The sequence below is a fragment of the Lasioglossum baleicum genome, chromosome 18 (genome assembly GCF_051020765.1).
Source record: "Lasioglossum baleicum chromosome 18, iyLasBale1, whole genome shotgun sequence".
Taxonomy (NCBI): domain Eukaryota; kingdom Metazoa; phylum Arthropoda; class Insecta; order Hymenoptera; family Halictidae; genus Lasioglossum; species Lasioglossum baleicum.
The window spans coordinates 4,115,749-4,142,666 of record NC_134946.1 but is presented as its reverse complement, the minus strand read 5'-3'; the positions used below and the strand labels follow the sequence as shown (position 1 = coordinate 4,142,666).

The 26,918-nt window shown below is 37.4% G+C and overlaps 3 protein-coding genes across 6 annotated transcripts in view; 2 read left to right on the top strand and 1 right to left on the bottom strand.

Annotated features, from left to right (window-relative positions):
- Nucleotides 1–21,482, bottom strand: part of Flo2 (flotillin-2) — a 181,376-nt gene extending 159,894 nt beyond the window's left edge. For 2 of the 4 annotated variants that reach the window (XR_013010976.1, XM_076443107.1), the window contains exon 1: nucleotides 21,172–21,481. Coding sequence is in view for 2 of the 4 variants with exons in the window: in XM_076443107.1 (XP_076299222.1) it covers nucleotides 21,172–21,220 (49 nt within the window). In the remaining 2 variants the exon portion in view is untranslated. Of the gene's footprint in view, nucleotides 1–21,171 lie in introns of all 4 variants that reach the window. The other 2 variants (XM_076443108.1, XM_076443109.1) reach the window with 2 other exon arrangements.
- On the top strand, nucleotides 1,235–18,810 carry LOC143218163 (uncharacterized). Its single transcript, XM_076443197.1, has 5 exons — nucleotides 1,235–1,575; nucleotides 8,390–9,189; nucleotides 9,273–10,539; nucleotides 15,653–16,231; nucleotides 16,311–18,810. The coding sequence occupies exons 2-5, from the start codon at nucleotides 8,584–8,586 to the stop codon at nucleotides 17,588–17,590; spliced, it is 3,732 nt and encodes a 1,243-aa protein (XP_076299312.1). The 5' UTR covers nucleotides 1,235–1,575; nucleotides 8,390–8,583; the 3' UTR covers nucleotides 17,591–18,810.
- A 545-nt stretch (nucleotides 21,483–22,027) lies between the features above and the next one.
- Sip1 (septin interacting protein 1) lies at nucleotides 22,028–26,292 on the top strand. Its single transcript, XM_076443093.1, has 8 exons — nucleotides 22,028–22,296; nucleotides 22,403–22,622; nucleotides 22,754–22,931; nucleotides 23,011–23,966; nucleotides 24,038–24,234; nucleotides 24,321–24,749; nucleotides 24,819–24,976; nucleotides 25,063–26,292. The coding sequence occupies exons 1-8, from the start codon at nucleotides 22,188–22,190 to the stop codon at nucleotides 25,309–25,311; spliced, it is 2,496 nt and encodes an 831-aa protein (XP_076299208.1). The 5' UTR covers nucleotides 22,028–22,187; the 3' UTR covers nucleotides 25,312–26,292.
- Nucleotides 26,293–26,918: the final 626 nt, after the last annotated feature.

The following is a 26,918-nucleotide window of genomic DNA, read 5'->3' as shown; positions in this document are numbered from 1 at the left end:
GCATCCATTTGAAAAACATATCAGAAGATTATAAATATATACTTTCTTATGAAACCATACGGAGACATTTTCACTTTCTGTCCTAGCTGACTCAATTTGCAGAAACGTTGTTACTACATAGTTAATACGCTTTTATTTGCACTAGTTATACCATCGTTATCGCACCTCCTGCTCGAGGTGTGAATTCGTTATGTTAGCGCTAGTCTGAGTTTCCTTATTAACAATCGTATTAGCCACACGTCGAACGAGAATTTTTGTGTCGGCAATAACCGGAAGGAATGTCTTCTCTAAAACGAGAGAACGCGAAGAACACTTTCTTTCTGTTGGCATGTTCATGGCCAGACATTGGCCTTACACGTACACATACAAATTGTTTAAAGCAATCGAAGTTATGTAGGTGTAGCATTCTACGAATAATAACTATGGTGGTGTGCACAACAGTACAAAACTACATTTCTGCGGAATTCAACAACGCATTTGTATATACATTAATCTCATCTTTTGTTATGTCGTTAAAAATTATGAACATAATCTTTAAAAATTATATAGTTCATAATCTTTAATAATGATGTAGTTTATAATCTTTGAAAATTATATAATTTACACTAATATGGCTACTATAACATGAAGCGAGGAAGCTATTATATATTTAAAAGAATTGTTACAAAGTAAAGTTCATTTATTTATTGTACTGTTGTTTTAATTACTATACCATTATAACAAAATTCACGATATAAATATCAATAAAAATTCAAACGTTTCTTATTTTCACAAATTCGGCATTTACATTCGTGGAATTTTGTACAAAATTATGTCCAAAACTAGTAATGACATAAGAAATGTATTTTCGCCAGTTTTTACGGGAAAAAAGATTTAAGACGTGCTATGTTTTTGTCCGGGTATGTGTGTGTGTGTGTGTGGTTTATTACGTAATCAATTGCAACGAGAAGAATGTGCCAGAATTTTCAGAATTTCCAGAATAAAAATCGAAAGTACCGTATAGTCGAAATTCTCTGGGTGCTGCAGGACCGCATAAAAAAAGGCAACGCAGACAACCATAAGAGCCTTAGGCTCAGGGGAGCCTGGCTGGAGTAACAGACCGCAGGGTCTGGTAATGGCTGCGTCAGTGTAAGCACCGGTGGTTACCACATTCTGAAGAGGGGGATAGGTGTGCGTAGGTAACCACAGGAAGAGAATACTTTCACTGCCAAAGCACGGTTGAGAAGGACGAGGAAATTCAGTCACCGGCCAGACCAACAAGGACGGTGAGAGTGAAACGAGTAGGGAGTGTTGTGTCGGAACAGTACGGTATAGTTCTTCCGAGTGTCATTACCGGTTCCGTGGCGGTCACTCCGGAATCGTATCGTTATCCGTTAGGCGCCACTGACGGATCCGCCAAAAATTTTTTACTTTTTTATCTGATTGTGTTCACGCAATATAGAAGTGGTAGCAAGGATCGGTAGTCCTTTAAGGGAGCACAACGATCATCGATCGGCCGGCGAAGGTCAAAATCGTGAACGGTGGCTGGATTTGACGGGCAACTTTCTACACCGGAAGTCGACGAGAGGATCGAAGGTGAGTGGAACTAAAATTCGAGGTCCGGCAGCGTGTAGGGAATTCCCTCTCACGATCAGTGAAAGTTTGATACGCGAATTCGTTCGGTTTGATAATGTTTGGCTGGTGGCTGCGAATCTGCAGTGGACGATTCGGTGAAGTTTTATTAATTATGGAAAATGGCCCTGTGACTACAATGACTTACAATTATTCTAATTGTGATCGTAATGCTGGTATGCAATTGACAGTCTCGTGTGTATGCGAGTCTTGAAAATGTGAATCTTGTCAAAATATATTATCTGATAAAATTAATTGTAAAATAAATGCTAGGTCTAGAATTAACTGAATTTGTATAGCAACACAGAAAGTAATTTACAGCAACTTTACACTTACGGCGGTAGACTCGTTTCCAGGATTACAAGGGTGCGGGTTTCGCGTTCTCATTTCTCGATAATACAATAAATGGGGGTTTTAGTACTCAAAAACGCTACATAAAAGATCGATCTGGGGCGCTATCGCCCTCAAAAGACCTATTTTTTCGTCTACGAACGCGCGTATGTGAATGTCCTGAAATGGTCACAGGACAAACTTCTAATTTCCAATGACATTGTTACGTCAATATTTAAAAAAATCGTCCAATTGTTCCAATTTTTCAGCTACTACTTTTTATCATATTAGTAGCAAATTCTGTTACATTTATGAATATTTTTACTCATACCTATACTCGGTTAAAATCTGTAAACATTTGAAAAGTTAATATAATGTGACTGATCTTTTTATAAATTCGTGAAATACTTGAATGGGAAAATAATTGAGACAATAGTAAAGAACAAAATAATTTAAGAAATAACGGAAACAATTTTTTAAATCGTATTGATAAAATCTTGAACATCTCGGAATTAAAAATATATGGATTATGCTACGTGTATAATCATTAGCAAGTGTCACGCTACGAAAGGAAAGTGTTCCATGCGAAAATAGATCTGTCATTTATGCAATTAAGAAACAGAGTGCAATCCAGTTTGTATGTCATTGGATACTTGTATCGGTGTCTAGAGAATAAGAATAAATTATAGTTACGAAGTCAGAGTTCGATTGGGTAACGAAGTATCGTGTTATATCGTTTTTAGCATTCACACATTGGATACAAATTAATATTCTTATTTTACTCTAATTAATATTTTGTTCTTCTTCGTATCAATATTAGATCCCACTTAATGTTCTTATTTTATTCTTATTAAGATGAAGGGGTAGTGGTTAATGAAAGGTTAATCTGTTTAAAGCACGTGGTAGCGGTAGAAAAGTGGATACACGTGACTCCGCTGTAAAGGGGCACATTGGTTGGAAATTATCCCGCAGATGAATGCCAGGTACACCGAGAATTAAACGTGCGCGGTTGTCCATGATTGCTTGTGATCATTCGGGATCATCACGTTGGCGGTTGAAGTGATTGAGACAATCAACACATTGTATCTGTACATAGTTCGTATAATAGAACAAAATTTGGCATGTACATTTAAAAATGAAACAAAAAATTATCTATTTCAAATTATCAAATAACATTTAAAAAATACATAAGTAAAATAAACTACCAAATTAACTCCATAACGTTTATTGTATCATTTAAAATGAACAATATTAAATAAATATTTATCACATTAAAACTGCATAAGAGAGATTAATAAATTTGTATAAGCTACGAAATAAAATATATAAATTTCATGAAATCGTATATACAATAAGCTATAACAGAAAAAGATAAATGCAACATTATTGTCCGCATTTCAAAATTCCATGTACATTTAAAAATGAAACAGAAATTATCTATTTAAAATTATGAAATAACATTTAAAAAATACATAAGTAAAATAAACTACAAAATTAACTCTATAATCTTTATGATACCATCTAGATTGAACAATATTAAATAAATATTTATCATTAAAATTGCATAAGAGAGATCAATAAATTTGTATAAGCTACAAAATAAAATATATAAATTTCATGAAATCGTATATACAATAAGCTATAAAAGAAAAAGATAAATGCAACATTATTGTCCGCATTTCAAAATTCCATGTACATTTCAAAATGAAACAGAAATTATCTATTTAAAATTATGAAATAACATTAAAAAAATACATAAGTAAAATAAACTACAAAATTAACTCTATAATCTTTATGATACCATCTAGATTGAACAATATTAAATAAATATTTATCATTAAAATTGCATAAGAGAGATCAATAAATTTGTATAAGCTACAAAATAAAATATATAAATTTCATGAAATCGTATATACAATAAGCTATAAAAGAAAAAGATAAATGCAACATTATTGTCCGCATTTCAAAATTCCATGTACATTTAAAAATGAAACAGAAATTATCTATTTAAAATTATGAAATAACATTAAAAAAATACATAAGTAAAATAAACCACAAAATTAACTCTATAATCTTTATGATACCATCTAGATTGAACAATATTAAATAAATATTTATCATTAAAATTGCATAAGAGAGATCAATAAATGTGTATAAGCTACAAAATAAAATATCTAAATATCAAGAAATCATATACAATAAGCTACAAAAAAAAAGATAAATACAACATTATTGTCCACATTTCAAAATTCCATGTCATCAGATCAAAATTTGTCTTCCACTCTACCTTCCCCTTCCACGACTCCACTCCCCACTCTGTCCTGCATGTATCCCAATCTCACGTGACTCATCCGGTAATGACAGAGAAGGGGTACCTGTATATTCCCCTCAATTTCCCCGGTCTGGCCACATTAGCGTGCTCTGTGTGCAATGCAGGTGTCACGAAGCGGTAATAAGCGGATACGAGCGCACGGGTGATTACACGCGAGAAAATTCAGCGAGCGTAATTGATTGTGTAAGAGCGACTAGGCGATGCCGGGTCGTGACAATGGTGGATAGGAAAATTGAGCCGCGATCGAACGTGAATTAAACATGGCGGGTTCAAATGGGCCGCGTGAAATATTCATGGCGGACATCGGAAGTTCTAGAATCGAACAATCCTACAATAATGAAATTCCTATCGTTCCGACCAATCGGTGTCTAGGTGCCGTTAATTGTTATACGGGTTGATTCAGCCTGGTGTGTGTGCCACCTGAATTATCTGTAAACTATTTGGTGTATGAAAAAATGGTTGAAACAAAAGTTGTATGGTTCCAAGTGTAACATATTATGTAATAATTAGATGTTTTTATATTTTGCTATTTTATCGAGGTACCAAGGTCGCCTTGAGTTTTTTTTTTTTTATTATAAATAGTAAATTTTAATCTCATGGTTGAAGAGAGAATTGTATGCAAGTTTGCAACTGCTAAACCTTAGAATTGTGTGAACACTTCGCGGAGAGTCGTAAATTACAGCTAATGAATTAATTATGGTTAATACGGCGAAGTGGAAGAGAAAACAAACGATGAATATTGCGCGTACCTTTCTATTGGAAACGTTTGTGACCGGTTTCACATAATTACGCAACTTACGAAATTCTAAAAATTACGCCAACTTTCTATGGCATTTCATCCTACTGTACGCGCAAGAAGAATCAAAATGAGAAAGAAAGGAACAGACACACGTAAACCTAAGAAGTAAGAAGATTTAGATAATTTACGAATACTGTTGCATTACTTTTCAACTATATAACGTCATTAAGAAAAGAAATAACTAATATAATAAATAATATTTAAATATATTTAATTTAAATATATTTTTAAATATATTTCAAATATATTTTTAAATATATTTTTAATTAAATATATATTTTAAAATATATTTAAATATATATATATATATACAATACAATTGTTATTTTGCATAAAAATCCGCAGTCTAATCATGATACTTCTTTTTATATTTTGAATACTTAGGGAAATGATATACCATATTATTTAAACGATGCCTGGACCAGGTCATAAATATTGAAATACGAAAGGATCGACAGATAAGAACAAACAATCCTCTCTACTCGTAGACATTATCAAATCAATATCACAACTATTTAATTTGCCGCGCTCCACTTGCGCTCAACATATCATTATCCATTGCAGGAAATACATAAGTCGCAGAAAAATACTGGAACGTAATATAACCGTAGAGGAACTGCTAATCCGGAGGAAACAAAAAACATGGGAAATGTAATAGATTTCTCAAAGTAGTATCTACAGTCAGTCTCATAATTGGTGGCACACACCTTCAGAATAACCTTCTTATAAATGGACTAAACGACTTTAGTTTTTCTGCCAGGCTGAATGGCATGTGATACTGAACACTAGAACCAGTGTCGAAAAATATTGCTGGAGCTTCCCTCCGCAGCTGACTGAACGAGCAATTTTAGCAAGAAAAGTTCAGCCAGCTTCCGCGTTACTTTCATACGTGATACAGAAATTTCACGGCACCGTGCCAGGGACGCCGCATTTTATTCCCGCGCACGCGAGAAATCTTCTACCTTCGAAAAATATCAACTTCAAAATCCTTCGAATTTATATCGAAAAATAAATAAAAACATTAAGTTAAGGTATTAAATTAAATTTAAAGTTAAAAATATTCTCAATCAAAGTACTAAATTAAACTCAAAGTTGACAACACCAAATTAAAGTATTAAATTATAAATTCAAAGTTAAAGATATCAAATTAAGATAAAAACATTAAATTAAACTATTAAGTTGAAGTGAAAGTTAAAAATATTGCAGTTCTGAAAATCAGTTTGGAAAGGATTAAAAAATATCTTTAAAAATGGTCGGTTGCATAAGCCTGCACTGTCCGATAAATTAGAGTAGGCAGTCTCGGACGATATTTATTTAAACAGACACCTGTCGTTAGAAGATAATCTCGAGAACGATCCCATCGAACCAATTGCTAGTTTCTCTCTCGTTTTTTTTCCTACAATTGAACAAGCATCGTTCGACATCGTTTTCCGTGTTACAGCAAACGATCTAATTTGAAACAGCCTCCTTAAAACTTTCTCGTGCGACGAGAGTTCGGTTTTTCTTTCTACGGTGGAAAATGCACGTTGTAAATAACCGATGGAAAAGTGTAATTGCAAACGTTCTCGACTAATATTCTCCCTGAGCAGAGTCGTTAGATTAAGACTTGTGTTCCCACTCTACCTTCCCCTTCTACGACGCTATCCCCACGCTTCCACCGGGCCCTGGCAGAGAGGGTGTAACTTTTTCCCTCTCTTCTTGCTCCCTCCCCTCATCTGGCAATTCTATCCTAAGCATTCCCTGAGTTCAAGATTTAGATTGACGTTTCTTATTTTCTTCTTGTTTAATGTCACATATAATTCGTAAAAACAAATCTTGAGATAATATATTTCTATTTGTTCTTAAAATGCATTGGATGTATCGGTTTTTAAACAAACATGTTTCTTCATGGAAAATGTGTGAAATGGACAGGGGGGACGGCCGAGGGTTAAAATCGTTTTCACGGTCAGGAAGGCTGGCAATGAAGCCGAAGAACGGGGCAGAGAGAGAGAGAGAGGCCGCTCCGTAAGTAACGTAACCACGGGAGCCTCTTGGAAGGGAAACGTGCGTGGCGAAGGTTTACATTGGTGGAACACTTTCTCCTTTCCCCGTTATGAGATCACCATCTCGGTTTTCCACCGGCGACGACATAACTTCGTCAATTTGTTGCCGCAAGTTAGCAGACCGTCGCCGCTCGCAAACCTAGTCGACCGAGCAATTAAATTTAAGACATTTCCGCTAGCTTTCCTTCTTCCTTCATCCTTCCTATCTTCCGTGCACGCTGATAAGCTGCTCCTTTTAGCAATGGGAAGACGCTACAGGCTGTCCCACAAGAGGGTACAGTGTTCTCTCCATAACTGTCGCGACGGTCTCTACCGTAATTATCACAGTTTCATCCTCACCACTGCGGGGCCCACCTTGGTACCAGTCAAGCCATATTTCACACTTTCAGCTTGTTCTCACTCATAAAATCATTCTAATTATACAGGGCGTCTCAGCTGAAGGAGGCCACCAAAATATCTCCTTTATTTTTAATGACACAATAAATATTTATGGCATAATTTAAACGGTATCGAAGGAGGAATATCATAGAAGAACAGTTTCTTTTGTCCGGTAATTTTTTTCATAGTTTTTTCCAAGGTCATCGTTATTTTTTTATCGGGAAAACTTTTTTTTTATTCCATCTTGTTAATTAAGCATATTCAAATGTATTTTTTCAGACCTTGAATAAATTATGAAAAAATAACCGGATAAAAAAAAATGGTTCTTCTATGATATTCCTTCTGCGGTACCATTTAAATTATGTCAAAAATATTCTTTTTGTGTCATTAAAAATAAAGGAGATATTTGGGTGGCCTCCTTCAGCTGAGACACCCTGTATAATAAATTGTATTGCAATTTATGTAATCTATTAAACGAATTTAATGAGAATAACATGAGATTTCGTAAAGCTGAAAGTATAATGTAGGTGTAGAATATTAATAGAGGCCAAGTAAAAACTGTAAATATAAATTCCACATGGCCGGTGATGTAATATACTTTCTAAATAACCTTGCAGTGTGTCAATGGCTTTGACTAATTAGACACGCTCTTACGTGGGAGTGGAAAAATAAAGTATTCATAAGGAATGTTAACTTTCTTCTTTTCAAAACAGTTCCACTTTACAATGTTCATTGTAATTGGCAATCATAACCTCGAAATTGTACTTACTGCCGGAACAAGAACTGAAAAATGAACAAGATTTGTCGCGTTAGGCGCAAATTGTTAATAAGAGAATTGAATGTACAATACAACAAGATGCACAGATTCGAATTCTAACAATTTCCCTTTAATTACAGGACAATCATCCCCATGAAGACTTCGACAGGCCCACCGACTACACGATGATCACCATAATCTCCTACACACCGTTCAAAGTACCCAGGACCGAAAGACTAGGCACTCGGCCTCCAGACATCCTCTAACCCCATCCTTCCCAACGTTATGCTACCCTGTAATCTTCAAACTAATTCAAAATTCCAATTGAAGAAGCATGGTGTTCAGCGCGATCGTGGTGACGTCCGCCTTGAAGGGAGCGCTGGGTCTCATGGGAACGAGCCTATGGCTAATCCCTTTGCTAATAGCAGGCCTGTCCTACTACCGCTACGACCAACTGGACCCGGAAAGTCGACCCATCAACCGATACCCTTTGTACCCGGAGTACGACTTCATCGTGGTGGGAGGAGGCTCGGCAGGAGCAGTGGTAGCTAGCAGACTATCGGAAATCCCGGATTGGAAGGTGCTTCTACTAGAAGCCGGGCCAGATGAGAACGAAATAACAGACGTGCCTTCGTTGGCTGCCTATCTTCAGCTGACGAAACTGGATTGGAAATATAAAACAGAACCAACTGGCAGGGCATGTCTGGCGATGAAGGGTGGCCGCTGCAATTGGCCCCGGGGGAAGGTTCTAGGTGGTTCCAGTGTGCTCAACTACATGCTGTACGTTCGAGGGAATCGTCATGATTACGACCACTGGGAGTCTCTCGGTAATCCTGGCTGGGGGTATGATCAGGCTTTATACTACTTCAAGAAGTCTGAGGACAATCGCAACCCTTATCTTCAGAAGAGCGCCTATCACTCTACGGGCGGTTACCTAACGGTACGTAAGAAATGATCTCGTGTCTTCGTTGAACAATGTCCTCGTAAACATCAGATATATTCCCAATTTTGCCTATGTCACAGGTACAGGAAGCCCCGTGGAAAACGCCCCTGGTAGTTGCGTTCGTGCAGGCGGGAGTGGAGTTGGGTTACGAGAACAGGGACATTAACGGCGAGCGGCAAACAGGCTTCATGATCGCCCAAGGAACCATTCGCAGAGGCAGCAGATGCTCCACAGCAAAGGCGTTCCTTCGGCCCGTGAGACTCCGCAGGAACATCCACACGGCCATGAACGCGCACGTGACCAGAGTCCTGGTAGACCCGGTCACCATGCGAGCCACTGGCGTCGAATTCTTTCGCGACGGTCGCAGGCAGATCGTCAGAGCTCGCAAAGAGGTGATCCTCTCAGCTGGCGCCGTGAACAGCGCCCAAATCCTGATGTTGTCGGGCATAGGACCCAGCGAGCACCTTCAGCAGTTAGGTATCCCCGTGATCAAGGACCTTCGAGTCGGAGATAACCTCCAAGATCATGTCGGCATGGGAGGATTGACTTTCTTGATCGATAAACCAGTTGCCATAGTGCAAAACCGTCTTCAGGCTGCGCCAATCACCATGCACTACGTGGCCAATGGTAGGGGGCCTATGACCACCCTAGGAGGGGTCGAAGGCTACGCCTTTGTCAATACTAAGTTTGCCAATAGGTCCATCGACTATCCTGATATTCAGTTCCACATGGCGCCAGCTTCTATCAATTCTGACGCCGGAGTTCAGGTGAAGCGAGTCTTGGGAATTACCGACGAGGTCTACGACTCTGTCTACAAGCCCATCGCTGATAAGGACGCTTGGACCATCATGCCATTATTGTTGAGACCAAGATCTCGCGGCACTGTCAGGTTAAGGAGCTCTAATCCTTTCAGCAGTCCTATTATCGACGCCAACTACTTCGCTGATACTAGAGACATTGCTACCTTGGTCGAAGGCGCCAAGCTCGCTATAAAAATTAGCGAGGCGAAGGTTTTCAAGCAGTTTGGCTCCAGAACGTACCGGGTCAATCTGCCAGGATGCAAGCATTTGAAGTTTGCCTCGGATGCCTATTGGGAGTGCCACATCAGGCATATTTCCATGACGATCTATCATCCCGTTGGTACCACAAAGATGGGACCGCCGACTGATCCTACCGCTGTGGTGGATCCTAGGTTGAGAGTTTACGGTGTTCAAGGTCTCAGGGTGATCGATGCCTCCATCATGCCGACTATTAGCAGTGGAAATACTAATGCGCCGGTTATTATGATCGGCGAGAAGGGTGCGGATCTTGTTAAGAGCGACTGGCTGGACTATGCCACGACGAGATGATGATAGTGATTTTTCCAATTGCTTTTGGATAATTGCGAACTGTAGAGACACTTGTTGTTGAAATATATATTTTTTTAAACTATGGACATTGTGGAAAAGATGGTTGTGTTGAACTAGATTTTAAGTATTTTTATTGATGTTTGCGGAAAGAATTTTATGTACATTTAACGAGTTTGGAGTGTTTCAGACCAAAAAACAAGATTTTACAGGTTTTATGAATATTAATTCTATAATAATGTAATCAATAAACTATAAGTAAGGATGTTGTATGCATGTAAGAATGTCAAGGTGGGAGGTGACGTTCCTCCACTTCAGTAGTGGGAACCGTGTGGCTCGCAACGAAGAAGAAGTTGGACAAGGCTGGTGTAGAAGATTAAAATGACAAGGGAATAATTTTTATAACTTGTTTGTAACATCTCACAACTTTATACAATTTAACGGAAATAACAATCGTTTGCAACTGTAATAAAGAATTATGTTCTCTCAGGTAAACTTTGCTATCTACGTGCCATACAGTGTAACTTTAATATAAGATTGTAATTAACCCCATCCATCCCTCATTCTCCAACTTAATTTGTTCGTTGCTGTCAAATTGATACAACATTAAACAATCAATAAGACGTAAAAGTAAACAATTATATTTGCAAAATCCCTTTCTAAAAATGAGTGACTGTGGGATGGCTGGGGCCTAAATAAAGAAACGTAAACTGACTACTGCGTATTTATTTTTTAGAAAACATTAAATGTACTATTCAAAAATATTATTTTTGCTAAAATTTTTATAAAATATCCTGAAATATAGTACTAAAGCTACCAACTTCCAGTGTCTCGAGTAAACCCAGGGTGAACGGTTCCCTTTCGTTTCGATTCAGTCTGACCGTGAAACACTAACCTCTTAACCAATCAAAATAAAACATACTTTCCCTCCAACCAAATGGCAGAAAAATCACGGCAGAACGGCAGTGAACTTGGTCGCGTGAAGATCGGATCACCTGCAGTGAATGTAAAATTTTCAGTCAACTTAAACAACTGTTTGTTTATTTATTTCGTAAAATTTTGTCTTGTGGACTTTGAAAAATTCCTATTTTCACTACAGCCACGCCACATACTACAGGTATGTTAAATATATGAATTTGTGTGTTCGTTTACAGTTATTAAATAACCAAATACTTATTTCGAAATACAGCAAGGGGCATAAATGAATATTTTAAAAGAATTAAAATTAATTGAACAATACCTCCCTCATTAAATAATTTTTTTATTTTGATAATCTTTTTCAATAGTCTGATGTGCTAATCAGCAGTAAATAAAACACTAACGAATTTTTGTACAATATTAGCAGAGCTATGCAAAAAGACGGAAAAGTTTTGGTAAAAGGAATTAGAGTGGCTCTGCAGGTTAGCAACATAAAAGCTATGAATAGGTACAAGGTTATTTTTATGATAAGCTAGTATCTGGCTGCAAGAAATATACTTTTCCTGCGTACTGGTTCTGCCGTGTGTGCTCTGGACTGTACACTCTATTTACGAAGCTCATACCAAAATTGCAAAACAGATCCCGAGATCCGTTCACTTTTATCGTCAACCCAACTTCTAGTTTTTATACTTTTTTGCAGGATAGTCGCAACATCAAGCTACAAAACTGTGCGATAATAATCCTTCATCGATCATGTTTTTAAACATTGTCCAATTTTTACAATATTTTTCAAGAGACATTTTTTATATTGATACATTAATATTTCTTTCATAATCATTAATATTATTTTTAGAAATTATCAAACAAATTAAAAGAGATGGGAAAGTGGCGAAGCTTTTATCAATACATAGTAACCGTTAAACTTTCACTCGAGTTCATTAGTCGTGTACTTAAAATAATAATATAGTTTACGGCGTTTTAAAACAGTAGAAAGTAATTTTCGGATCAATTAACTCGAGATAAGATTACCGAGAGTACTTTCAAAAGCTCAACCCTCTTTTACCAATTTTGAATTCGATTCATCGTAATTATTAAGAGAAGAAATAAATGTCTGTACAGGGTGATTAACCTATGTATGCTACCTAAATTACGCGTGAACTATTTGGTACGTGGAACAACGCAGGCGAGTTTTGTTCGAACCTTTTTACAGGAATAATCGTTAGTCGTTTTTCCTTTGTGAACACATTCGCGAGCAGGTTTCTTCCTTTTTCCGGTTGTAATTAAAACATTCCACGCACTGGCCAACGCTGTAACACTGAAAATAATTTGCGGCATGCATGTGCAGTACTTTCCCGACGCTAATTCATTATTCCAATAGAATTTCAATTCCAGGCAGAGAGAATTTCTTTTCTATATATGAGATTTCACTTTCGAATTTGAATTGCTAACTAATTCGAAACTAGTTGCATAACAGAACTGTCGCAATTTATGCGTATTGGCCTATGGGACGCCTATGGGACGCCTATGGGACCACGGTTCGTTACTCGTTCCAACATTTTATAATCTGTATTACACCATAACATTAACGGATTACTATATCGTAACCGAGAAAACGACGATCTTTGTCGGTCTCAAAAAAATTTGCATTTTGTCTTTTCTCGGATTGAACTGAAAAATTTACGTAAACCTCTGAACTTGAACAATATTTTAAACATTGCAGAGCTTCGAGTTTATAAAATTGTTTTACTTCGCAACAAACTTAAATTTAATTTTTATTGAAATCTTAATCGTTACTCTATAACAAAACGAGTGTCGCAAACCAGCACAGAAAGAAAAATCAAATGTTTAGTATAAATTAAAATATATAATTTTGTGTTATTAAAATTGGTCGAAACGTATATTTATTGCAAAAACGTACAATCGATTGTTAGATTTAATTTATGCGATCAACGTCTGCGATACTGCATGAGCATGTAAATGCGTGATCGTGCGCTGAATAACATTGAGTTCGGATAGTCGAGGTTATATTGTAGTACCTGAAGATCACTGAACTGTCTCCGTCTACAAAACATACTTAAAATGTACGAAGAGCACGAGACTGCACTTGGTAAAAATAATGGCACATTTGCTCAGATGGAACGTACGAGTACAGTACCGTTTATAAGTATTAAGAAGTCGAATGTATTTTTGAAAAATGTATTTAACTAAAACACGAAGTGAAACAGCAGGATTATCGAAGGATCTTTCAAGGGGACGTTGCCTACAGTCATTTGAAGTAGCTTTTTCCTTTACAAAAATGTTGCCCGTCGCTTCGTTAAGAAGTTATTAGCGAAAAACACGGACCAATCAGGGCGTAGGGGGCGGATTCCGGCTCTGTCAATGCCAACGCCGCACTCAGAGGGGCGTGTCGCTTAGGCGTTCTCGTTAATAACTCATTAACGAAGCCGTGGAGAACATTTTCGCAAAGGAAAAAGTTACTGCAAATTACCTTAGAAATCCCTTTCAAGGAAAGGAACAACATTTTTGGGAGACCCTATATAATAGAGAAAATAAAATCAACCACACTTAATTAAAATATCTGTCCATACGCATGGTACGATATTTACTGCGACCCCACTTGTTACACCTGGAATGGCACATACATATTGGCGTAAGTGTGCGTGGACATGCTAATGTAAAAACTCTGGAGGAGAGTGTACAATGGACGGGGTATAAAAGTGAAACGTACACGAGATCAAATAGATGCACGCTGGAACATAGAAAACACGAGAAGGGGTCGCGTGGAGTCCTAGTCAGCATTACTCAAGCCTCCGGTAAGTATTACGTGAACGGCAACGAGAAAGCACATTTCTCTGGTGGATCTCGAAGTGGAAAGTGGACACTAGGTCTCTAGAAGCAGTTTTGCGGACAAGCAACGCCGTCCGGTCTTTTGATAGCGACGGAACTGGATGACTTGATATTCGTACCAAGGATAATGGTAACAACAATTTGACAACGACAATTACTCTTACAAAATTGATCGAAACGTGTGGGCCAGATCCTTATACGTTCTACGGCTCAAAATTCGGTACGATCTTTTGCGTCTATACGACCACGTCATTTGATGACATTGTGAAAATAAGTGAATTCTCAGTGGAACATTTCCGAGGATCGTATGAAGATTAAATAATTGAAACATAAAAATTTTACCCGTGAAACAAGTGGAGAGAACAATTCTAACGAGAAACAAAGAATAGAAAAACAAGCACAGCAATTTAAAACGAAGCCATTTAACCGGATCTAGTTGCCAAAGAGACTGTATTTGTTTATAACATAATGGCTGAATTCGATTCCCGAGTTGCCAAGAATGGGATCATGCACCTCGCGTAGATAATTAGCTATACTTGTAATAAACGTGTACCAATGGAGGGTCCCACAAATGTGGAACTTCCATCAGTGAGGTAATTCCCAAGGTCATTTGAAGAAACCTTGTCCTTTGCGAAAATCTTCTACGTGATTTCGTTAACCGGGAATTCGGGTCAGGGCCGGATGTCGGCTCTGTACCCGCGCTCTGATTGATCTGTGTGTTTTTTGTAAATAACTTCTCAACAAATTCGTTCTCCCGAAGGAAAAAGTTTTTTCAAATGATCTCAGGAATTGCCCCTCTCAAGAAAATACAAAATTTTGGGACACCCTGCATAACATAAAAGTGAACGTCACGGGACTGGCAAAGTGATGTGCGCTTTAGTGGCATTATTGACATGGATAAATAACATTTTTTCTTTTTAACTGTGCATCTGTTTGCATTTTTCCGGATTCTGCGACACTTACAGAAACATTATCAAATTGGGCTATCATCTTCGGCAATTTCTGGAAATACTTTTGGTAGGAGTTTCCCAGATACTGTTACGCAGTATGTACCATGCAATATGGGAATGTGTAGCTTTCTCCTGGCGTGACAATATCAAACCAGTTTGATGTGTATAATTACAAAATCTATGTACCTACCTGTACAGGTCGGACATCGCGCTGAAACTTCACAGAAACGTCTCTTTTTTGGTAGGCTATCGAATGGTTCAGGTCTAATTAAAATCGGCCCGGGGACGATTTTGACCCCCAAACCCGGCTACAGCCTTTTTCGGTTATGAACCAGAGGGTTGACCTGCGATCTCTAAAGATACCCTCGAAAATTTATGATTTAACATAAAAATCCTTAGTTGATGTCCACTGCCAAATTAGTACTTTGCTTCTTCACAGCAATATGGTACACGTTGCCTATGGTGTGCTACTCCTGGCATCGTTTCTCGCCGTCCCTATAAGGTCCCAATCACTACTGGAATCATTGAGGACATACGGGCCACCATCAGAAATCCTGAACAGGGTCGATCCCAATAACAAGAAATACGATTTCATCATTGTGGGAGCTGGTTCTGCAGGTTCCGTCCTTGCCAATCGCCTCTCGGAGAACAAGAAATGGAATGTGCTGCTTCTGGAGGCAGGCGGGACCGAGACGGTGCTTCACCAGATCCCAATTCTCGTAGGATACTTTCAACTATCAAACTACAACTGGGGTTACACAGTTGAGCCGCAGAAGAATTGCTGTCTGGGGATGATCAACCGACAGTGTTCCTGGCCCCGGGGGAAGTCCCTAGGTGGCACCAGTTCTCTTAATTATATGATCCATACGAGAGGGAACAAGCTGGACTATGATATTTGGTCTGCGCTTGGGAATGAGGGCTGGTCTTACAACGAAGTCCTGCCCTATTATGTGAAGAGCGAGAAATTCAACGTGCCAGGTGAGTCTGTTTACCTGCAACACCTTGCAAAATCGAACATAACTGAAAAAGTATATAATGAAAAATGATGTTTTTCTAGGTATCACGAATTCCTCCTACCACGGCGATCAAGGCAACCTGTGCGTGGAGTACGTGCCATACCACACAGACCTAGCGAAAGCGTTTCTCAAGGCTGGTCGCGAGCTAGGCTACAAGATCATAGACTACAACGGAGAAGATCAAATCGGCTTCTCTTACATCCAAGCGAACCTAGACAGAGGGACCCGGTGCAGCGCATCGAAGGCATACCTACGAGTCAATCGCCCAAACCTCGACATAGCAACAGGCGCGATGGTCACCAAAGTCTTAATCAACGATGATAACCAAGCGCACGGTGTAGAGTTCATCCAAAACAACCAACGCAAACAAGTCTTCTGTTCAAAAGAGGTAATCCTATCTGCAGGGACTATCGACTCAGCGAAGTTGCTGATGCTGTCCGGTATAGGTCCGCGGGATCACTTAGAGGACCTGGGAATCAAAGTACTGAAGGATTTGAAAGTAGGCTATAGCATGTACGAGCATATAGGATTCCTGGGACTAACGTTCATGGCGAATCAACCAGTGTCCTTGCTGCAGAGCAGACTGGCTAGACCTAGCGTTTTCGTCCAATACTTTCTGAATAGAAGTGGCCTGATGTCCATGCCAGGTGGAGCAGAGGCTCTGGCCTTCATCAGGACAAAGTATGCTCCTGATAGTAGACCTGACATTGAACTATTATTCGCCGCTGGGTCAGTACACTCTGACGGGGGTATACCCTTGAAAAAGGCTTTGAGAATCACCCCTGAGCTTTACCACACTGTCTACAAGCCAATCGAAAATAAGGACGCCTGGTCCATTTGGCCTATTCTGCAAAACCCCCGGAGCGTTGGTAGGCTGACTTTGAAGTCCAAGAACCCCTTCGATCCGCCAAAAATGGATCCTAATTTCTTCGACCACCCGGCAGACGTGGAAATCATCCTGGAGGGCATCAAACATGCTATCAACATCTCCAGGACGGCTTCCTTCAGGAAATATGGGAGTAGATTGCATGATATCAAGATCCCTGGATGCACAGAATTCGAGTTTGCCAGCGATGACTATTGGCGGTGTGCTATCAAGCATTTGCCATCGATGATGAATCATGAGATTGGAACCGTGAAGATGGGACCTGAGAGCGATTCTTATGCCGTTGTAGATCCCAAGCTTAGAGTTTATGGAATGAAGGGATTGAGGGTCGCTGATGCCAGTATTATGCCGACCATACCTACGGGACACGTTAACGCGGGGATTTATATGATTGGAGAGAAGGCGGCTGATATGATCAAGGAGTTTTGGCAGTGAAGTTCGTTAAATACCCAACTACTTCATTGGTTAGCTAATTAGAATCTTGGTGGAAGTCAATTAAGACGCAGTCGTTTCGATGTAGTTGTTAACACTGTTGAGTATTTGTTGAAAACGTATTACTTTTGGGATGTTAATTAGAAGTGTTACAGAGTTAATGATGAATTGTTCCTTATAGGAAACCTGATTTTCTCGTCACAACATTTGTGAAAGATTTTGAAAATCTCGCAATTTTAGAACTTGTGCGCGACATTTCGTGTCAAGTGATCGTATGTTTTTGTTTACTTCTCTGATACAATTGTTTACAACTGTACCGTTTCCCAAGAATATTTTAATAAACGAAGGTTGAAATGCAAGTTTTTGTCATTTCCTGTGTGAGATGTTCAGAGAGCATGCTTAAATTATACATATGTCTATATGTTTATACTGATTTCGTCATAGAAATTATAAGAATTGTGATTAAAAAATTTGGCAAAAGACTTTCTGAATGCCTAACAAACAGACATACTATTATAAATGTAAAATACAGGGTGATTTTTCCATTAACTTGGAAAAATTCAGAAAAAGTATTATTGGAAATCTGCGTTCGCAGATTTATTCCTTATAAAAAATACATAATTTTGCTGTTTAAACCACCCCTCTAGCTCTAATATTTTCCGAGATATTCGACCAAATTCATGGCGACCTTGAAAATTCTTGAGAAAATTACGGATGATAAATTTACCATCATCGTCTTAGAACTCTCTCCGAACTGTGCTAAATTTGATACAAAATTTTTCGAACGGCCTGCTAGCAACAGTAATGTAATATAACATTGTAAACGACAGCAATCATTTATCTTAGATAACAAACTCATTAGAAATGGAAAGCGTCTTTAAGTGGCAGTGCATTTATCGTATCTACATTTGAAGGCGTAAAATACATCAACGCAGAAGCCTTATCACAGACTAATCCTGTTTTTCCTTCATGTTTTGCTTATCTTGCAATTAGACTAATCATTTTTGCATATCTTGCAATTAGAGTACATACAAATGTGAATTTTTATTTGAACTATAATACAAAAATGGAATAATTACAAATTATACAATCCAGTGATGCTCATCTTATAATAAACGACAAAAAATTTAAAAAAACAGTATAACTGGATAATTCTATTGTTCTTTATTTTAAAATAAAAACATACTTGTTACAACATACAGAAAAAAAAATCTTGATAAAATAAATAAAAAAAAAATAATACAATCTTTTCCCTCTTTCAGATAAAACAAAATCCTTATCAGTACAAATAAATTATAAAATATATATATATATATCATATATATAATTATAAGTTTTCTAAACTTATCTACGAGCTTACAAAACAAAAACAAGATCCCTTAAACATAAATTAAAAATAATTGGATGCTAAATATTTGAGCCTTACATAAACTATATATACAATATACAATATGTATATAAATATTTGTAATAACAAATGTTTTTCAATAACCGTACGTAATTCTTTTCAGTAAATATTTTCAACGCTACATTTTTTACGACAGCTGTACATAAATCTTGTAATCTATTTCTTGCAAATTTCGAAATACGAAATTTTTAATCGTGACATTTCGCTCTGCTAATGGCCGCCACGTAAATATCGCTCGTGACGCGTCATATGTATAGGAATAAGAGCCCGTCCTCGTAAAGGCCGCCATACGTACAACGCAATATCCCCATAGTACAATGTATATAATTCCTCTGAATGAGTTAGGTGTGAGATAATGAATTACATATTTGCGTGCACGCGACATTGCACGACAATCGAGTGACCTACATCGTTGTACGTGTCAACAAAAGACACCTTTATGTGTAGAAGCATGTCAGGAGTTCGATGGTGACATAAAATTCTGGATGAGTCACGCATCTACAACTCAACGCTTCCGTGACAAAAGCAAATATATCCGATAACACTACTACGTCGCGGAAATATTTTTAATATCCTTTCCATTCATCTTGTTAATCATAACTGAATATCAGCATATTAGAAAATTTAGCTGATTTTATTTGTCTGTAATCATCTTCGAAAAATGATCGAAAACAATAAACTAATGTATTTAATAAAGCTATATACTTAGCTATACATATATTGCAAACGATGTTTCTTAACAGAAGTTCAAAATGTAATTATTTCAATAAGAAAATATTTCTAAGTTTATTAAATTTTCTTTGTACTATTCATACGGACTATTTGAATGTTTCTCTGCTAAAATATTTAATGCTAGGCTTACAGATTCTAATATTTTTAATTTATAAGTATTAAACTTTTAAAGATGCATCCATGCGGATTGAACAAATTACTTTTTTCAGGTATATATTACCTTTAAAAATGCCTAAAAATTTGGATAGACATATTCTTGTTATTTTTACAGAGTAATATAATATAGTCGTTTTTAATGTTCCATAAACCTACTGTTAAACTAGTCTTACCTAGCAATATATTTAATGTCATAGATTATGTATAAAATACTACAAAATTGGTTTGAACAGTTACAAAATTAGAAAGCGCATGAAAGGTAATATGTCTAAAATTATAAGTACGTGGAGTATATTAAAAATACTATGGACACTGATACATAATTATACGCACAGTATTCTATTAATAAAGTTTGTAATGACTATGCTTTCATAGATTGTTAACCCTCTGATCTTATTTTCAATTGGCAGAATTAGAGTATATACGAACATACGTGTACGTTCATTGGTTTCACCTTGAGATTATTCAGCTCAATCTTGTTTCTATATCCCAGTTACTTTTACCACCCCATGAAAGACTATAACCGCCATTAACCTTGTTGCTATTATACTATGCATGATAGTATACGATATAAGCACGATTAACTCAAAATATTTTAATTTCTAGATATGTAAGGTTAGTCTATCGGTTCACTACTGATCTATTCTACTTTTCTATTCTACATTTCATTTCAGGATTGAAATATAACTTTAATTACTACATGCACAAGTTGTAATTCCATTATTTAGTTAACTTTAAATTAACGAAATTGTTGTTTATATTTCTCATTTTCCCAACATGAAAATTTATATATACAACTTGAAACAGTTATGAGAAGTATTATTTTTCCCACTTTTATGGTATACATTGCTCCAAAATAAATAACCTGTTTACAAAAATAAAAAAATGCAATTACGTACATGATATCAAATATACAACAGTAACACCGATGACGTTAGTACGAGTTTGTTAAATACACACACGTATTATGATCAACTAACTTAAATGATCAAAATTTCTGACAAAATGAAATAGCGTCTTTTTTGCGAGAGAAGAGATCTGAGGTCATAATAGCTTTCCGGTCAGCTTCATCCCGGGATACGCGTATTATAAGAAAACGATGGACATGTATTATGACTGTTGATGTACATATCTCAAGAATCCTCTCTCGAAAAGCAGACCACAACTTTGTTGATCTTTCGAAGCCGGTAAAAGTAAAAAGCTACGGAAAGTGAATCAAGCGAAGCAGCTCTTAGGTTATTATATCGCACCGCTTGATGAAGTCATCGTTTCCCATTGATTTGCGTACCTGATACAACGAGAGCTTCGTTTGGACCACAGGTGTGAACGTTTCCCATTGTCGGATCAACTTTTTCTTAACGAAGATGCAACAACAAACCGGCACTAGCAAACAACCAACACTAACACTGTCAGCACTGACACTGATTATTATGACAAACCGGTAGTAGGGGAACGTGAATTATTTCAAAAACCCCGGTAAATTATTAATAACACAAACCGTGTCAACCACGCGTCGTAAGGTTACGAAGCTGCTCCAAGCCACTACCCAAAATTATTTGTAGCTTTTGCAAAACCCTAGCTTACGAACGCTACCAACTTACGAACGAGCTTTCGCTCACAGTCAGCTCACAGTGCTTACAGCGACATCTTAGAACGAAACATTACTATACTTCTCACTGCAACCACAGACAGAGAGGATATGAGAGTGCTCACGCCCGGTGCCTTTTTTGCCACCACTTTCGTCAATGTCAATGTAGATTATAGATAGAGACAGAGCATGTAAATTGTAAATAAAACAGGTTTTGTATTTATGTGAAAAATTCTTTATCTATTTAGCAGTAATTTACATTACAGTATTGAATTCTACAGACGTTTCTGACACAGAAACCATTCACGAAAAGTGTTTGGTTCGGTTCGATTCGGTTCGATTCGGTTAGTATATGAGCAGGTCAAGAAAATGTTCATTGACAGCTTGTGTGCTGAGCAATATATTATATTGCTATATAAACAAATTTGGTGTTGTACAATGATATGGGTATGCTTTGTCACGCTCTGTCCAGCTCTATCAAGCTCTATCTATCCACCTCTATCTCAAAAGTGGTGGCAAAAATGACCCCGGGCGTGAGCACTCTTGTATCCTCTTTGCCACAGACTTAAGGATGATCTAACTGGATCTAAAATCTATATCTTGTTCGTGACATAAAGCAACATGAAGCAACATAAAGCAACATAAAGTGACATAAAGTAAAACAGTAAACATTCATTCATCTTATTTTATCGAACGTATTAAAATACATTGACAAAATGTCCGAAGACGAGGTAGAAAGTTTTGAGATCACAGACTACGATCTTGAAAATGAATTTAATATTAATCGTCCCAGACGAAAATTAACCAAAAAGCAACAAATGCTTGGTAAGATTTCTACTTTAATAATTTGACTGCTAAAGATATATATATACAGTACTGCTATAATTGATTTCGAGTATTTGAGTGACTAACCAAAATGATTTTGCCTCAGGTATTTGGGCAGATGATAGTGACGAAGATGAATTATCTGCTAGACCATCGTTCAGAACTTTTGACAAAGGACCAAAAAATTATACTGCTCCCGTTAGTTTTGTACCAGGTGGTATTCAACAAGCAGGGAAACCGAAAGAGGAAAAGGAGGAGAAAGACGAAGATGATAGCGACAATGCGAATACAAGTAAATCACAGAGGGAATACCCAAATAGTTCAAGGTATTACATTTTCTTCTCTTACTTGTTCAGTTCATAGTTTGTTTCCAGTTGATACTTGTTACACAATTTTGCTTTAAGAAATGGTAGTGGCTCAGCATCGATTTTCTTATCGTTTGATTTCATTATTTCAGTTCTGAAGACGAACGACCAAGCATGGCACCATTACGTGCATCCTTTTCTATGAATACGGATGGAGATATTGCTGGCTTACGTAGAAAGCAAAATAAAGTTAACCCCTTGCTTATGAAAACTGGAGTGGGTACTTGGGAGGTTCATACAAAAGGTATTGGAGCAAAATTACTATTACAGGTACATAAATAAAATTGTATACCATTTATATGGCTCCGATTATAAAGATATATTAATAAATATTTTGCTAATAATTTAGATGGGTTTTGAACCTGGCAAAGGATTGGGTAAACAATTACAAGGCATAAGTGCCCCAGTAGAAGCACATTTAAGAAAGGGTAGAGGTGCCATTGGTGCTTATGGTCCAGAAAAATGTCCAAAAGTGCCAGAAAAGAAGAAGGAAGAGGATGCAGAGGAGGGGAAAGATCCCAAAGGGAAATTATCGCAGTGGCGAAAAGGAGACAGCACTGCAACGAAGAAGAAAGTAAAATATGTATACCGAAGTGTAGATCAAGTATTAGAAGATGGAAAATTGAAACCTAATAAGAAAGTGAGTTCATCAAATGAAATGAGTAGAGTTAAGGTTATAGATATGACTGGTCCAGAACAGAGAATCCTCAGTGGTTATCATGCAATAGCTGGAGGTCAACAGAGACCTGATGAAAATGTTGTGATTACCGACAAGAAATCCAAAGTTAATTTTGCACTACCGGAGCTTCAGCATAATTTAAATATACTTCTAGATATGTGTGAACAGGATATTATACAAAATGATAGACGAACGAGGCATTTGAGTGATAGAGTGGTCGCATTAGAAGCAGAGAAGAAGACTTTATCTAAAGTTATAGATCATCACAGTCGACTTATCGATACTTTAGAAAATGTATTAGATATCATAGACAAGTTAATGGACGAAACCAACCAATTGTCGTTACAAGAAACTGCTGAAGCCTTCAAAGATTTGCAAGATAAATACTATGAGGAATATAAAATGTACGAGCTTGGTGAATGGGCCTGTAGTTTTGTTGGTCCAAAGATAAAGGATTGTTTAGCTAGTTGGAACCCCACAATGCAACCAATGCAACCTATTAAGTTGTTTAATGAATGGAAGAGTATTTTGGAACGTGGTACCACAACGCTTCAAACGAGAACTATGCATCCGTACGATAAGCTTGTTTGGAATGCGTGGATGCCGTCAATTAGGGGAGCTGTACAGTAAGTTTTATTTTCTTGTATATAAATAAAGGTAAAATCAAAGTTGAATTGTTCACTAATTTCGATTTCAGACAGTGGGCTTGTAGACAGCCAGACCCCCTTATCGAATTAATAGAAATCTGGATGCCATTACTTCCGGGTTGGATATTGGAAAATATTTTAGATTTATTGATACTTCCAAAGCTTACTTTGGAAGTGGAGGAATGGAATCCTCTTACGGACACTGTGCCTATTCACACGTGGATTCATCCTTGGCTACCACTATTACGTAAGTATGGATTTTAAAATGCAAAATTCATGTTGAAAAATGCTATTCTTACGTTCTAGGACTTATTAAATATTTGATTGTTGCAGGGAATCGTTTGGACACTTTAATATATCCAATAATACGTCGGAAACTAGGTTCTGCATTAGGAGGCTGGCATCCATCCGACAGATCTGCCAGGCTAATGCTGCAACCATGGTCCAACGTCTTCGCAAAGGGAGACATGGAAGCATTCCTAGTAAAAAACATAATCCCAAAACTGCAAGTAGCGCTTTCAGAATTTGTCATAAATCCACACCAGCAGCATTTAGATCAATGGAACTGGGTTTACGAATGGAAAGAGCTGATTCCAATTCACATAATGGCAAGTTTGCTCGACAAATTCTTCTTCCCGAAATGGTTGCAAGTTTTAGCATTGTGGTTGAATCATTCCCCCAACTATGATCAAGTTACGAACTGGTACATGGGATGGAAAAGCATGCTGAGTGAGAAACTACTCTCCGAACCTCTAGTGAAAGGTAAGTTTAATATGCAATCAAATTTGATATATGTATATACTAAGTTATCATTATCAATTTATGTTATAGAGCATTTCAAGAAAGCATTGGATATGATGAATAGAGCAGTCAGTGGACCACAAAGCCATCAACCAGGAGCAATGGAACAAGTTTCGTATCTGACAAGCTTGGAAAGGACTCAGCCTACTATGTCACAGATGCCAGCAAATGCTCAACCAAGGATGGAGGTACGATTTGATTTATTATACATACATTCATTGGAATCTAGTCGTATGTTTCGTTGCAAATTTTATGATAATATACATTTTCACAGAGACTCGCAGAGGCAGTGAGAACAGCATCGCAAATTCCCCAAGGCTTCAAGGACCTCGTGCAGAAGAAGTGCGAGGAAAGAGGCATCCTGTTCATGCCAATACCAAATCGTTACAGGGAAGCGAAACAAGTTTACAAAGTGGGCAATGTGCAAGCTTACATAGACGGCAACGTCCTATTCGTGTGTCATAACGGCATGAATTGGCTGCCGACGCATTTAAATGCATTGTTAGACATGTCTGAGCTCTAGGGACAATTAAATTCCAAGTCTAGAATGTAATTAGTACACTGTGGATTATATGCGTTTACGACAAACATTAACAGGTAAAATTTAAACGAAGAAAGTTTTTCATATTTGAATTGTATGTTTTACAATCCGCAGTGTCTCAATCAATTAGCATTAAATGCATGCAATTATTTATTGTACATACACTGTATCCTGTAAGTATCCTGTAAGAAACATAGAAAGTTGCATTATGTATAATGAAAACAGTTTGTAAAGTGATTGTCATGTTTTGTACGAACTATGCTGTATAATAAATTATTATACCAGCATAATACTACTTATATTTACTTCTGTGGAATGTATAAACATCGTGTAACGCGGCCCGGTATAAATGATTATTTAATGTGTTTATAATATTTTTACTGGGCGAGTTGAATTAAATACTCGTTTATTCTAAGTTGTTTATATAGCGTTCCGAGTATTATGCTAGTAACATGTATCGAGAGGGTCGATCTGAAGCGTTGCTATTTATTCGATCCGAGAGAAGAACATCTCTTTTCTTGGATGGTACTCCCGGCATTCACGTTTCACGAATGCAGCCCCGTACTCGCGGATGTTTGTCTTATTGACCACTTCGAGCTGAAGTGGTCGAAGTCGAACGCGTGTAGGCGCCCCTGGTTATCCCACTACCAAGAGCCACAGCTATAAAACTCCTCGATATGGAAAGTTGCACGTAATCCCGTGGAGTTGTACGTATGTACCTACAGAGTCGTCCAATAGGCACCGTGTATCAACCATCACAGTGTGTGCTGGAACTGTGCGACGGCCATGGGCGCCACCATGGTCGAAGCGAATGTTTTTCCATATTATACATAATAGTAACAATTCATAGCAATATTATAATGGACATTATGTTCATTTGAACTGATTATCTTTTACGAAAAAAGAATCCAGTTTGTAAAGCGTTAGGAGGCAATTGTAGAAAACGGTGGTGGCGACATAAATTATCGATTGTTATTTTAAAATGCAACCTTTTGAGTTTTACTTTGAAATCGGGCACAAACTTTCGCAATCATCTAATATTATCATGATATATGAATATATTATTATACAAGATGCAACTTACCTCATAGTTGCAGCACATTTAATTTCTCTCTAAAATCGAGAGTCTCCATTTTTCGCATTCCTCCCTCATCCGAATAAGTCTTCAGGTGACGCCAATGGCGTCACTACCAACACCGTCTCGTGCGGCGCGAGTGGAGGACTGGTCCTATAAGAGGATGGACATCTCTCGCCTACACGCCTAACAGATCTGTGCTCTCGGGTGTCGAGGAAATTTGCATCGGATCGGAGTGTGTCTGCCTAGTAACTGCTCGGCTTCGCTGCAGTACAGAGCTGGCTACATTTCCAATAAAAAATATTCGAAATAGTCATTGAAATACTTTTACTTATATGTATAGCACAATATTTCAAAATTTATTTTATCGCCCGATTTCACATTCGAGAATATTTCGAAATCAATATTTACTCAATACAAATGCGAATTATATGTCAGGGTTGGGCACATTTAATTTGAAATAAGACAACAATCATTTGAAATAATGAATTATTAAAAAATTTATTTTGATTTG